Source organism: Terrapene carolina, unplaced genomic scaffold (assembly GCF_002925995.2).
Source record: "Terrapene carolina triunguis isolate 2854851 unplaced genomic scaffold, T_m_triunguis-2.0 Scaffold194, whole genome shotgun sequence".
Lineage (NCBI taxonomy): Eukaryota > Metazoa > Chordata > Testudines > Emydidae > Terrapene > Terrapene triunguis.
In genome coordinates this window covers 6,962,329-6,975,396 of record NW_020664545.1, presented here as the reverse complement: position 1 = coordinate 6,975,396, position 13,068 = coordinate 6,962,329, and the positions used below count along the sequence as shown (strand labels likewise).

The window sequence follows — 13,068 nt, the reverse complement described above, 5'->3', positions numbered from 1 at the left end:
TTTTTTTTGCTTTGAAATTTTCTCTATTTCATTTATAAATAAATAAAGGGTTGAAATCAAAATGAAATGTTTCAAATTTAGCCAAATTAACTGTTTTAATTGACCCTAACCTAAATTATTTTTGGAATTTTGTTTTGCCAAAAAAAGTCAAAATTTTTGGCTTTCCATCTTGATTCAGGACCAAAAAAAGGTTGAAATCTCAAAAAGTTTCCTGGGATGGCAATTCTGTTTTCTGACCATGTCTAATATCAGTGAGCAGGAAGGGTGAAGAAAGGATCCAATCAGAAGGGTCCAATCACCAGCGGAGATGGATTGCTTCCATGGAAGAAATCACATTGGTCCTACTCTCATTGAAGTCACCGGGCACAGGATTGGGCTCCAGGAGCTAAAACCCACCCTGCACAATGATGGATGGGAATGTAGGCAGGGCCCCCCGGGGGGAGAGGCAAGTGGGGCAATTTGCCCCAGGCTCCTGGCCCCGCGGGGGCCCACATGAGAATATAGTATTCTATAGTATTGCACCTTTTTTTTATGGAAGGGGCCCCCGAAATTGCTTTGCCCCAGGCCCCCTGAATCCTCTAGGTGGCCCTGAATGTAGGTAAAATCCCCATATTGCAGGCGGGACTCCAAGCTCCATACAGCCTTTGTGAAGAATAGGGGTTGCTGGTTCTCAACCCAAGTTGATTCTCTCCTTCCCCATCCCTCCTCCTCCAGATGGTTATTAGGGATGCAAGGCGAAATTCTCGGCTGGTATAATTCCACTGAAGTCACTCGAGTTCTGCCAGTGGGGCATTTGGCACATCCCTTATAACTATAGTAGATATTATATGTCAGTCTTCAAGGCTGAAATTCACTCCTGTGCATCAGCCATCACAAGACCTATCCATCACTTATGTCCCACTTAAACCCTCAGAGTAGTTCCTTTCTTAGTGCTGGCTCTTTGCACAGGGATGAGTTTCATCCTTACTGATAGGTTGCACTTAGGTGGCTGATTACCCTGTGGGTAGCCTGAATTGCTCCCAGTGATCTATAGTGCTGACATTTTGCTGGTTGTCTAAGTGTGATAGTTCTCTGCACTGGGTCAGGTCATCAGCATTTTCCTCCGTGCGTCTGGTAAAACTCCTAGCAATATAATAAACTATACACACACACACACACGCACAAGCCCTGCATGAGAAATGCATGAGAAAAACGACAAAAATAAAGCTCTCACCAATAAGATCTATAAATCATTCTTTGGTTCTGTGCTTTATGCAGGGCCGGCTCCAGGCACCAGCTTAACAAGCAGGTGCTTGGGGCGGCCAAGGGAGAGGGGTGGCACCTGCGGCAATTCGGGGGTGGCAGGTCCCTCACTCCCTCTAAGAGCGAAGGACCTGCCGCTGAACTGCCGCCGCTGATCGCGGCTTTTTTTTTTTCCAATTGCCGCCGCCGATCGTGACTTTTTTTTTTTTTGCTTGGGGCGGCAGAATTGCTGGAGCCGGCCCTGGCTTTATGGGAGCAGGGAATAGGCTAAAGGGGGCAAGAGGGCTCTTTGACAGGCAGTTAAAAATATTGTAGAGCCTTCTGACTGGATCCCATCTATATCTCACTTAGCAAGATTCTGTCTCTGACTGGATCTTTTGGAACTGGCTTGGGAATATAAAATCGGGACATCTGGTCACCCTACTACCGTTCCTGGTTGGATCCAGAACACCTCTGTAATTCTGCTTCTACGCTGGGCCCTTGTCTCAAATATTTTCAGGTTGTTGTGGCCTTTTTGGTATGGAAGGTGTTCGAAGTCAGTTAAATGTCGAGGTAAACATGGTTTCTTGCTTGCCTCTACTTTGGATCTCAGTTCAAGTGGTGAAATGGGGACTCCTTCCTGGTAATTGTTCTGCTCCCTCTTAAAACTGATGACTCCCCTGGGTGGCTTGCTGACATTTAAATTAACTGCAATTATACCAAGAGAGCAGATTGCATGGACTTCAAGGAAAAGAGGAGAGAGCATTTCCAGAAGCTGCTGTAATATAGCTGCCTGCCTCTCTGTACTCTCCACATGAGCCTTGCCCCTCCTTTTCCAGCCCCTCCTCTAACCATGCTCTCCCCAACTTTGCTCCTAACCGATGATTAAACCGGAACATGAATTGAACTCGGTTTCAGTGTCACACTGGCCAGATCTTGAGCCAGGGTAAATCTGCGCAGCTCTATTGAAGTCAATGGATTTTCACCGATTTACTCAAGCTGAGGATCTAACATCTCCATATTTTTCTCTGGTGCATTTCCTTGGGCAGACGCTCTACGGTTTATCCTACATACAGGTTGTAACTTGGATAAAGCAATCTCTAGAGAAGTTACTAATAATCAGCCTGTGGCAAATAGGAGCACGTCTCATCCCAGCAATAAGCCAACCTGGCTCTGCAGACAGTTATTAATGTTTGATGGAGGGTGGCAGATCAGACAGCTACAGTGCAGGAGGTCAAGGCATCTGTGGCAGACGCTTTAGAGTTATAGTGTGATAGTCTTTGATAATGGTAAGCAGAGTGGAGAACCCATCTCTTCCTTTCATGTCCAGATCCTGCCTCTCTTGAAGCATTTTGGGTCAGTTCAATACCCCGAAATAAAACATTTCCGTTTCAGGAATGTCAGCATGTTTCCCTTCAAACGAAAATGTTGAAACGAAACCGTTCAGCGTTTTCAGAACTTCCATTCCATGATAATATTCAGCATTTCAACATTTCATCCTATTTGGATGAAAACAAATGTGGGAATTTTCCGTGGGATGGAAATTCCAAATTTCGTTTAGCTCTAGTTACGACTTTTCCACTTGGCTTACACACCTCACTGCATTTATCCATGCATTGCTCAGCCCATTGCTCGATAACTGCAATGTGTCATACCTTGCGATACCCTGAAGCTTCAAACAATGTAGAAAACAGCAGGATATTTTCCTAGTGGAGTTTCCTTTCCATAGCACGTTGCACCTGCGCTTTGTAGGTCGCACTAGCTCCCTGGTGACTTTTGGGTGCAATTCAAGATGTTAGAATATCAAGGTTGGAAGGGACCTCAGGAGGTCATCTAGTCCAACCCCCTGCTCAAAGCAGGACCACTCCCCAGATAGATTTTTGCCCCAGATCCCTAAATGGCCCTCTTAAGGATTGAGCTCAGAACCCTGGGTTTAACAGGCCAATGCTCAAACCACTGAGCTATCCTTCCCCTATTGGCTTGCATCTATACAGTGCTACAGGGTCTAGGCTCTGGCTTGCTTTGAACCCCTGCCAAAATCTTACAAAGTCCCTAGTGGTTTTGGGTGCCAAACTTGAGACATGGGCTTAATTTTCAGACAGCGTTTTCTGAAAATCAAGCCCTTTTTAGTTGTCTCAAAATAGACACCCAGAACCAGAGGTACCCAAAGTCACTAGCCTCTTTGGAAAATGTTGGCCATAGACCTTCCTTCATCTGTGTGATCCTGATGGTTGAGATCTGCCGACAGCCCAATGACTTGAATGCTGACAATTGGGAGCGGGATATTCACATCCAGCGAAGAGCGCTGGGCTCTGGTAGTGGTGTAACAGTGCCTGTTGATCAGGCTGATGATGATCAGGAGAATGTATCTACATGACCGGCTAGCGTAGCTGGTCATAGGGTGTTAACTGACTGTGGGCTGAATCCTTTGCTGGTCTGCGGCTCTGGCTCAGTGTTTTCAACCTGAACTGGAGATGCACTCAGAAGCTCTCCAAAATGAACAAATCGCTCTTCCTGTAACCAATAGAGAGAGAGGAGATGAATATCTGATTTGGGGCATGTTAGTACATAAATTCTGCCCTTCTTACAGTGTTTAGAAATGCTTGGAAAATGACCCGGAAAACCCTGGAGAGCAGGCGCTTACATGTACCTGTCATGTCTGCCTCTGCGGAATGCATGGAGGGATCAGCCAGCCTTCAAAATGCAGCCGATTATGCAGCCCTTGAAAACCGTTCGTATCTTTTCTCTCTGCCCACCTGCATGGAGTGAATCCTACTGGAATGATTTGGACCTTCAGTCGTCACCACCCCTTGTCTTAAGGGACCGTTTTAAAGTATCCTCAGAGTACCCCTGAACAGTTCGGCTGCACCTGTCGCTACAGACTAACCTGTACTCTGCAAGGAATTGTTACCGGGCTCTTGAGTTGCTGCCAAAGGGTAGCTCAGGTGAGGCAGCGAGGTTCAGGGGACAGAGCGCTGGCCTGGAAACTAGGAGAGCTACATTCTAGTCCCAGTTCTCCCTCTGATCTGGGTCAGTCACTTCAGTCAACAGTCAGGTTCTGTTTCCCTGTTGTTCTCTTTAGGTTGGAGCTTGTCATGACAGGCGATGACTTGCTAGGTCTACATAGCATCCCGCAAAATGGGACGCCAGTCTCAGTCGGGGCCTCTATGCACTGCCACAATGCAAGTCCTTAAACTAAGATTCACTGCATGTATTTGTGTATCTATATTCCATCTAGACAAAAGCAATAGGAAATGTGAGTGGACGGGGACCAGAAATTCCCAGGAACTCAATGATATCAAATGCATTTAATTTCCACCAGCCTAAGGAGAGTTACATTTGCAGCAGACATTTTATGCCTTTTATTGTGGGGAGTGAGAGAAAGGAGCCAAAACTGAACTGAGCTAAACGCTTCCCCATAGACAGGCTGGAGCTAGTGATGGGCCAAAGCTGGGGGTCGTGTGGCTTGGACTGATATTGGTTTGGTTTGATTCTAGTACTCAACGAGGGTCATTCTCCAGCTCATCATACCCTTCCTCAGTGTCCACACTTTGGTCGTCTTCTTCCTCTCCCTCAATATACTCATCGTCATGACCATCTTCGTCTTCCCCATCCTCCGCGTGGTCCTCCTCTCCCCCCACTTGCTCCTGTGGGTTCCTCCCTCCGTGCAGACTGACATCCTGAGCTTCAGCAGTCACCTGCTGTTTGCAAAAGGGGCAGGTTTTATTCCTGGGCTGGGTGTGAAGCCAGGTGTCGATACACGCGCAGTGATAGGCGTGAGAACAAGGGAGGATCTTCAGCTGGTCTCCTTCTTCGTACTCGGCTATGCAGATCACACACATCTCGTACTGGTCTCCCCTTTTGAAGGTGCACAGGGTTATCTTCCGGCCCTTCGTGCACCATCGTGCGTAGACCACAAGCGGGATGGTGCAAATGATCACGTTGATCATGAACCCAAACTCCTGGAGGACGTAAGGAATGACGTGGTATGCGGCATATTTAAGCATGCGTGGCCAGTGCTGCTTAGCAGTAGCCCACATGGAAGGCGTAGTAGCATCCTGGCAAGGGTTATGAGGATGTTTGGGTGCCACCAGGGTGACATAAGCCCCTTTTTCATAACGTGAAGCCCTTCTCAGATGCATGTAGGCCGATTCCCCTGTGAAGACAGACTGGATCGCAATCTGCTGCCTGATTTCTTTGTCGTCAGTTACCATGTTCACCAGATGCTCTGCATTCACGTTGTGCACGACGGCGGCTTGGTACCCGGCTTGCTGTGCGTGAAGGACCTTGACCCCAAAGGGGCAGTCAGACCGACGGATGAGTGCGATGAAAGCCTCAGAGGAGTTGGAGGATGCTGGCGGGCCTTCTATAGGCTCACAGGCGTTTGCAGGCATGGCCTCGATCAAGTACCCCATCAGCCCTTCACTCGGGAGGGGCGATCCAAAGCATGCAGGCAGTGCGTTGTAACCTACGCAGGTGAAGCCGTGGTCGTAAACCACATGCCCAAAGGCCTCCGCGACAGCAACGTCCACGAGCAGGAGCACGGCGACCGCACGGAGAGGGAGAGGGAGCGGGGGCCTCATGCTGAACGCTGATGGGTCTCTCTCTGTGCAAGTGGGCAAAGAGGAAAGGCGTAACTGTGAAGGATCTTAGGAGGCAAACACACACTTATCAGCCTGTCTGAGTGGTATCAACCTAACATTCCTGGAGTCTTTGCAGAAGACAACAGCAGCAGCAGCAGGATGGTAACTATACCCCGCCTCTTCCCTGGAAGCTTCTGCAAAAGGCTTCCTTCAGTTCACCATGCTGGTCTGCTGGTTCCCCGGGCTCCACCCTCTCTCTCTCGCTCCTTGTCTCCAGCTGCTAGGCAACCTTTCCTCCCCACCTCCCCAGGGCTTTGTGACATCACCCAATGACTGCTGCACTTCCCCAGGACTAGGTCCCTGTAACATCACTGCCAACATGCCTTGCACCCTTCTCTCTTCCCTAGTTCTCTCCTGTCCGCCACTCCTCCATCTTTCTTGGACCCAGTTCTGTCCCAGTCCAATCTCTGGTAAGTTATCAGTATCTCCTGCTGCACTCAAGGGGAGTTGCTCACATCCTTCCGAGGGATAAATGCCCCTTCTCTTGGCAGTCCTCCCACTGCAAACTGAAATCCTTCACCTTGGGTAAGAACATGATGCCTGGAGAACACTGCACAGTAGGAATGATCTATTAGGATCATCCTCTCCCATGTGGGAGGGGAGATATCAGCCCAGGTTGGTTGACTGAACTTGCTTTCTGCTTTAAAAACAAAAAGCCCCACCTTTTCCTTTCTACGAGTGTGATCATCTAGTGGATGTCAAAGCACCTAAAGCTACAAGGCCAGAGCTTTTTGTCATTAGATAATGGAAATAAATAATCTAAAATAAGTAAATCATCATTCAAAATAAAACCAGCAGAACTTGAAATTACATCCATCTGTCCATCCACGCAGAGCGAAACCAACGATACGCTCTTGGCCAGATTGGCAAAAGCACGTAGGTTCCGTGTAAGTCACCAAAACAAGTGGTCAGATTTTCCAAGTGCGCAGAACACTGGATTCGTGCTGAGTGTTGGCTGAGCTCTTCTGAAATTCTGGTCTCAAGGGTCACAGTGGGAGCCGCTGGCCACCAAAAGATCTGGCGGTGTTGCCAATTCTCATGATTTTATTGCCAGTCTCGCAATATTTGTTGTTTACCTCAAAGCTCCAGCTGCTGGAGTCAAGGGATTGAAAGAGAATCTCAGCTTTCATTTAAATGTCTAGCCCCCATGGGGGCAGAGGAAGATTTAAAATGTGACTCCAGTGTCAGAAACTGGAAGGCGAGTAAGAAGATCCCAAAAGTTTATTATTCAGAAATATCTTATGATCTGTAAGCCAATCTCAGGATTTGGGGGAGTGTTCTGACACATGAATTTTGAAAGCATAGGGCTGACAGTGGCTTTGGCTCAGCTGTGGGAACGGAGCACTTGAAATTCTGGCTTTGAGCTCTTTGGAATACCTGGCTACATGAGCCTGATATCCAGAGGTTCTCCGTCTCCCACTGAATCCAGCTGGCGCTGTGAATGCTCAGAGTCTCTGGCACTCGATCCCTACAGAGCTGCACCTTCAGTGGTCAACTCCTTGCTGAACTGTCTCCTTTAAAGTATCCCCAGTGGTCCAATATGGTTTTGTTAGCTCTGTAGTTAATTAAAGACTCACCTGTACTAGGCAACTGATCGTTACTGGTCCCATGGGCTCTGCGTAAAACAAGTTTCACTGTCTGTATTTTCCTCCTGGAGAAAGCTAAAGGAAATGTTAGTGATCTGTGTGTGTGTGTACGTACGTGTGTGTGTGTGTGTGTACACCAGAGACTTCCAGCAGCTGTGATCTCAAACTCATTTTATTTTCCCTCATCTAAAATGTTTTACACTTGCAGAGGGACATTTCGATGCCTGTCCATGTCAAAGGTCTATCTGGCAACAGTCACTTGCTGTTTGCAAATTGGACAGGTCTTACATTGGGGCTGGATGCGAAGCCACGAGTCTATGCACGTGCCATGATAGACATGAGAACAAGGGAGGATCTTCAGCTGGTCTCCTTCTTCATACTCGGCCATGCAGATCACACATGTAACATACTTGTCTCCCGTTTTGAACGTGCTCACAGTTATCTTCTGGCTCTTCCTGCACCATCTCATGCAGCCCACAACCAGCAGGGTGCACACGATCATGCCGATTGCCATGCCAAACTCCTGGATGAAAAGAGAAATCACGCGTTTGGAGCAATATCCAAACAGGAGATCCCAGTAGTGCCTAGCAGTGTCCCCGATGGAGAACTTTGCATTGTTCCAGCAGGGATTATGATAATGTTCAGGTACCACTAGAGTGACATGAATGCCTTTTTCAGAGCCCATAACCCTTCTCAGCTTCTTGGAGGCTGATTCCCCAGTAAAGACAGAAGGAATTCCAATCTTCTGCCTGATTTTTTCAACATTAGTCACCATTGTCACCAGTGTCTCTGAGTTCACGTTGTGGACAATAGCCGCTTGATAGCCAGCTTGCTGAGCATGAAGGATCTTAACCCCCAGCGGGCAGTCATACCTACTTATGAGCGCGATGAAGGCTGCCGAGGAATTGCCGCCTGCTGGTGGACCTCCGATAGGGTGACAGGCGTTTGCAGGTGCCGCCTCAATCAGATAACCCCTCAGGCCCTCTCTTGGGACCGGAGGCCCCAGGCATGCCGACAACGCTCTAAAATCTATGCAGGTGGAATTCTGCTTGTAGACCACGTAAACAAAGACTTCAGCCATGGGCGCCTCTAAGAGCAGGAATACAGTGATCAGGCAGAGAGGAGTTGGCAGCAGAGACCACATGCTGGCAGCTGCTGGTGGGCTCTCAATGTCCTGACCTAGTTCCTATCTAATCGCAGCCGTTGGCGTCAGAGGACTCTATGGGGAACAGTAGGAGAACTCAGCTCTGCTCATCTTCTTTGATGGCATCAGTGAGACATGCTGAAGCCTTCTAAGGCAATACCAACGACAGGATGAGGCGGATTATTGTCTCCCAGTCCCTTCCCTTAGAGCGACTGTCAGCAGCTTTTTTCACTGCAGAGTCCAGCTGGATGGCTCCCAGCTGATGCCTCCTTTCTCATTAGCTGCATGCAGCTGCCCAAGTCTTTGTGACATCAGTCACTGACTGCTGTGCTGTTCCTGGACCCTGTCTCTGGGTCCCAGTAAGAGACAAGGCTTTTGTGCGAGGGAGGGAGGGGGGAGAGAGAGAAGGGAACTTCGGAAGTGCCGAAAGAAGAGAAGCGAGAAGAATGAGATGCCCCCTGAGATGCCATCCAGCCCTGAAGGTGGCAGAAGGTCGTAGCAAGCCAGCAGTCCTTAGTTTTAGAAGATGACAGGAAGCAGCAGGAACCAGAGCCTCTTAGAGGGCATGGGCTAGTTGTGAGAAGGAAAACTGTGAGGCTGGACAGACACCATAGTGATGGGCACTCTTATAAAAAGCCTAGATAGCAGGGTGGTCTTGTGGGAACATCTGAAGGACTGAATAGGCCTCTAAGCTTTTGGAAGAGTTTATTCTAAAACCTGAACCTCCCTTCATTTTTCATATGAATTTTTGCCTGTTTGTGCATATTTTTACACGCCTGTACCGGGTTTGATGCGTATCCTGGTGCGTGTTTTTGCAATCTTGATGCTGGGTTGGGGGACATCATCTTATATTACAGTAACCCCTTGCGATGCCAACCAAGGTCAAGGCCCCATTATGCCAGAGGTTGTGCAGACACACAGGCAGAGAGAGTCCCTAGCAGCCTCCTACATTCTCCAATTCATCTGTGATCAGATTGGCAGAGGGTCTGGAGAGTTCAGATGCAACTGCAGGCAAGGAGCGACGCTTCGTTCCTAATATAATCCTGCAATCGAGGAGAGAAGCATGCAGCACAGGGACCAAAGGGCTCATCGGATTTCAAGGAGTGTATTTTATTCTGGTTTCCTTAATACTACCCTGATATTACTTTTCGAGGTCTCCAAGCTCTGCAATTGTTACAGCCATGGCATGCGTGTAAGACTCGAAGGCTGAGCTGCAATTAGGTCCAGGAGTGGATTTGTCTTTAGAAATTATCATTCTTATTGCTTCATATTGGAGTAACGCGTCGGGTATGGTTACACAGCCCGCGACAGCGAGCATCCCAGCCTGGGTCAATCAGAAATGACTTTCCCCAGAGCCAGCAATAGATCCTGGGGCTCATGAGTCCCAGTCCAGATCCCTAAATGCTGGCACTCCCTCTCCTAGAGAAGTGGTCTATAATAGGAATAACTGGGTTAGGAAACCGAATCGATCTTTCCAGTTTCTACGTCAACATCTGTCGCAACAGTAACTGTTGCCCAGAGAAGTTGTTAGGCCAGGGTGGCATCGTAGGGTGGGTAACTAGTGCCATTAGCAGGAAGGTTTGGGGCAATAAGAAGACTGGTGGGTTTAGAGCCTAACTGGAAAGAGGGGATCTGGGAGCAGAAAGCGGAGTGGGGAAGGGACTGAAGCAGAGAGGAGGCCAGCATTTGGGGGAAATGGACACAAAAGGCACGGAGCAGCAAGTGTAAAGCTGGAGGGACAAGCATCAGAGAGGAGGGATCCTTTCTGGAAGGGGAAGGAGAAGTGGCTGGAGAGCAGGAGTGAGAGAGAGGGGAAATGAGGCCAGGGTTCGAGTATGGAGAAGAGAGGGTCTAGGGGAGCGAGGAAAGGGAACAGAGGCTGAGATTTTCAATGGAGCTGAAGGGAGTTAGGCACCGAAATCCCGTTGAAATTCACTGACGCACATGGTTTGCAAGAGAAACCGCTCAAGGAACATGCTGTATTCCTTACAACCAGCGTTTAGGAGAAACTGTATCTCCCCCCGCGCCCCCGGATATACTCAATGCAAATCAGCGTGAGTCATGCATGCGTGTGTTAAATATGTTGCAGCCACTCCTGGATGTGTCCTCTACCCATATCCTCTGGGGTCTGTGCAATCTACTTCCTCAATATAATTGCGACTTATTTAAATGTCAACAAGCCGCACATGGGAGGCAGCAGTTATATGAGAGAGCCGAGCAATTACAGGGAACCGGTCCCATTTCACCACTTGAACAAAGATCCAAACTAGAGGAAAGGAAGAAACCATTTATCTCTCTATTAACCGATCACTTACACTTCCTATACCATTCTCTTACAGTCCATTGTTGGGCTGAAACCCTCTGTAGAAACAGAGACCCAAGACCAGATATTGCTTTCACTTATCCCCGTGGAAATCCTGAGCGACTCCTGTGAAGTCCATGGAGTTACTCTGGATTTACACCAGTGTAATTGCCACCAGAATCTAGTTCACAGGAGACTGGTCCTACCTGGAAGATTCAATCAGCAACTGAGATATCGAGGTGACTGGCGCTGTCACAGGGACATCACTGTAACTCTAGCAAAGATTGTATTTCTGGCCTCAGATCCAACGTGAATTGGAGCGGCTTCAACGGTGAAATAGATCTGGATGTTTTATTCAAAGGCTTTTGCAGCACTAGAAAAGCAGCCCAGCCAGGTGTGTGATGTGGGTTCATAACTAATGTGTCTCATTGTTCCTTATTATTTGCATTATGGTTGTATTTAGCATCCCAGTGGGGTGCATATATATTAGGTCCATTATCCTACATTCTGGACCATGCTGCTTCTCTGTGTTTATACTGAGCTCATAACGCGAGTGGCGAGCGCTGGTACACTGGAATAAAATGACTGACATTCTCCTGGCTTTCTGGGGACTTCCCCATCTCTCACTCCCTGCGCTCATAAACCTAAATTCGCTGCGTGTATCCAGCAACAGCCGGCTTCCAATGCAGACTCATAGCTAGGGCTGACCGGAAAACAAGAATTCCATTTCACACACATGTACACAAGTATCGAGTATTGTGCCTTTGTTTTCATTCGGCATTGGAACGAAATCTAGGCCTTTTGAATGTTTTATTTTTACAAATATAAACCCACCCAAAGACCCATCTCAGGATAGCTAATTGGTTTAGAGCACTTACCTGGAATGTGTGAGGAGCCTGGTTCAAGTCCCTGTTGTGCCTGATTTGGGGCCCTGTCTCTCAATCTCATCTGTTGGTACCATTTCACTTTGTATAAATAAATGTTCATTAGGGTAGAGAGTGTAGCCCAGTGATTAAGGCACCTACCCAATCAGACAGTGGGAAATTTTGGCTATTCTGGGGTCTCTCTCTCTCTCTCCATCCTGGATCTGAGAAACTTTCTCAACAAATTGGAATTTTCTGATGAAAAAAACATAATAATTTCCTGACCACCTCACCCTACAGGTCTCATTTAGCAAGGGGTGTGTGTGTGTGTGTAGTAGTTCATAGATAAAATGTATATCTTTACTATTCAGTGGGGTGGTTTTTATGATTATGGTGATTTGTTGTAGGGGGCTGCGAGGGGAGGACGGGGGGCTTTTGATGATCTCCAGGTGAAAACCATGTCATTATAGTGCTAGCAATAGTTGGATCAGCGGGTGTAATTCACCCCACAGGGCAGTCAATAGGCAGACCGTGGGCCAAATCTGCACAGCCAGATGCTTTTGAACAGACCCCAAAATCTTTTTACGTACTTATTATTATAATTATTGTTATTAGTTTTTAATTATTTTCTCTGGAGTCTGGACCTTGATTATACCTTGGCCAAGAAATCTGGACTGTGACAAAAAATAATTGATTGCCCCTGTGCACACACTGACTAATCTGCTCCCTGACCTGTAGCAAGCTACGCCTGGGTGGAGTCCTGGAGAAACATAAGGTTCTGAATGGAGGGAAACCACTGTAGGATCGGGGGTTGAGTTATTGTGTCCATCTAAAGAGTGACGCTTTGATATAGATTAATAGATTTTCTGGCAGGAAGGGACCAACTAGCCTATAACTCACCCAACCACTTCTGCATGTTCACTTTCACTGTAGTGTAGTGAAAGGTTCCAGGCCAGATTCTCAGCCAGGGCAACTCATTGTAGCTAGATGGACTTCAGTGGATCGACGTTGCTTTACGTCAGCTGAAGATCTGGCCCTCTATCTCAAATATCCATTAGAGGGAGAGAGAGAGAGCGATTCTGGGTTCAAATACACCAGCGTAAATCAGGAATAACATCACTGAAACCAGGTTTCAGAGTAGCAGCCGTGTTAGTCTGTATCCGCAAAAAGAACAGGAGTACTTGTGGCACCTTAGAGACTAACAAATTTATTTCAGCATAAGCTTTCGTGGGCTACAGCTCACTTCTTCGGATGCATAGAATGGAACACACAGACAGAAGATAATAATGGATTTTTTACCTTTAGTCCT

The 13,068-nt window shown here is 47.7% G+C and overlaps 2 protein-coding genes across 2 annotated transcripts; both read right to left on the bottom strand.

Moving 5' to 3' along the window:
• Positions 1-3,701: 3,701 nt before the first annotated feature.
• Positions 3,702-5,804, bottom strand: LOC112123339 (E3 ubiquitin-protein ligase RNF167-like). Its single transcript, XM_024221981.2, has 2 exons — positions 4,753-5,804; positions 3,702-3,735 (listed from the first exon to the last, which is right to left on the bottom strand). The coding sequence occupies exons 1-2, from the start codon at positions 5,802-5,804 to the stop codon at positions 3,702-3,704; spliced, it is 1,086 nt and encodes a 361-aa protein (XP_024077749.2).
• A 1,887-nt stretch (positions 5,805-7,691) lies between these two features.
• Positions 7,692-8,594, bottom strand: LOC112123350 (E3 ubiquitin-protein ligase RNF167-like). Its single transcript, XM_024221991.2, has one exon. The coding sequence runs from the start codon at positions 8,592-8,594 to the stop codon at positions 7,692-7,694; it is 903 nt and encodes a 300-aa protein (XP_024077759.2).
• Positions 8,595-13,068: the final 4,474 nt, after the last annotated feature.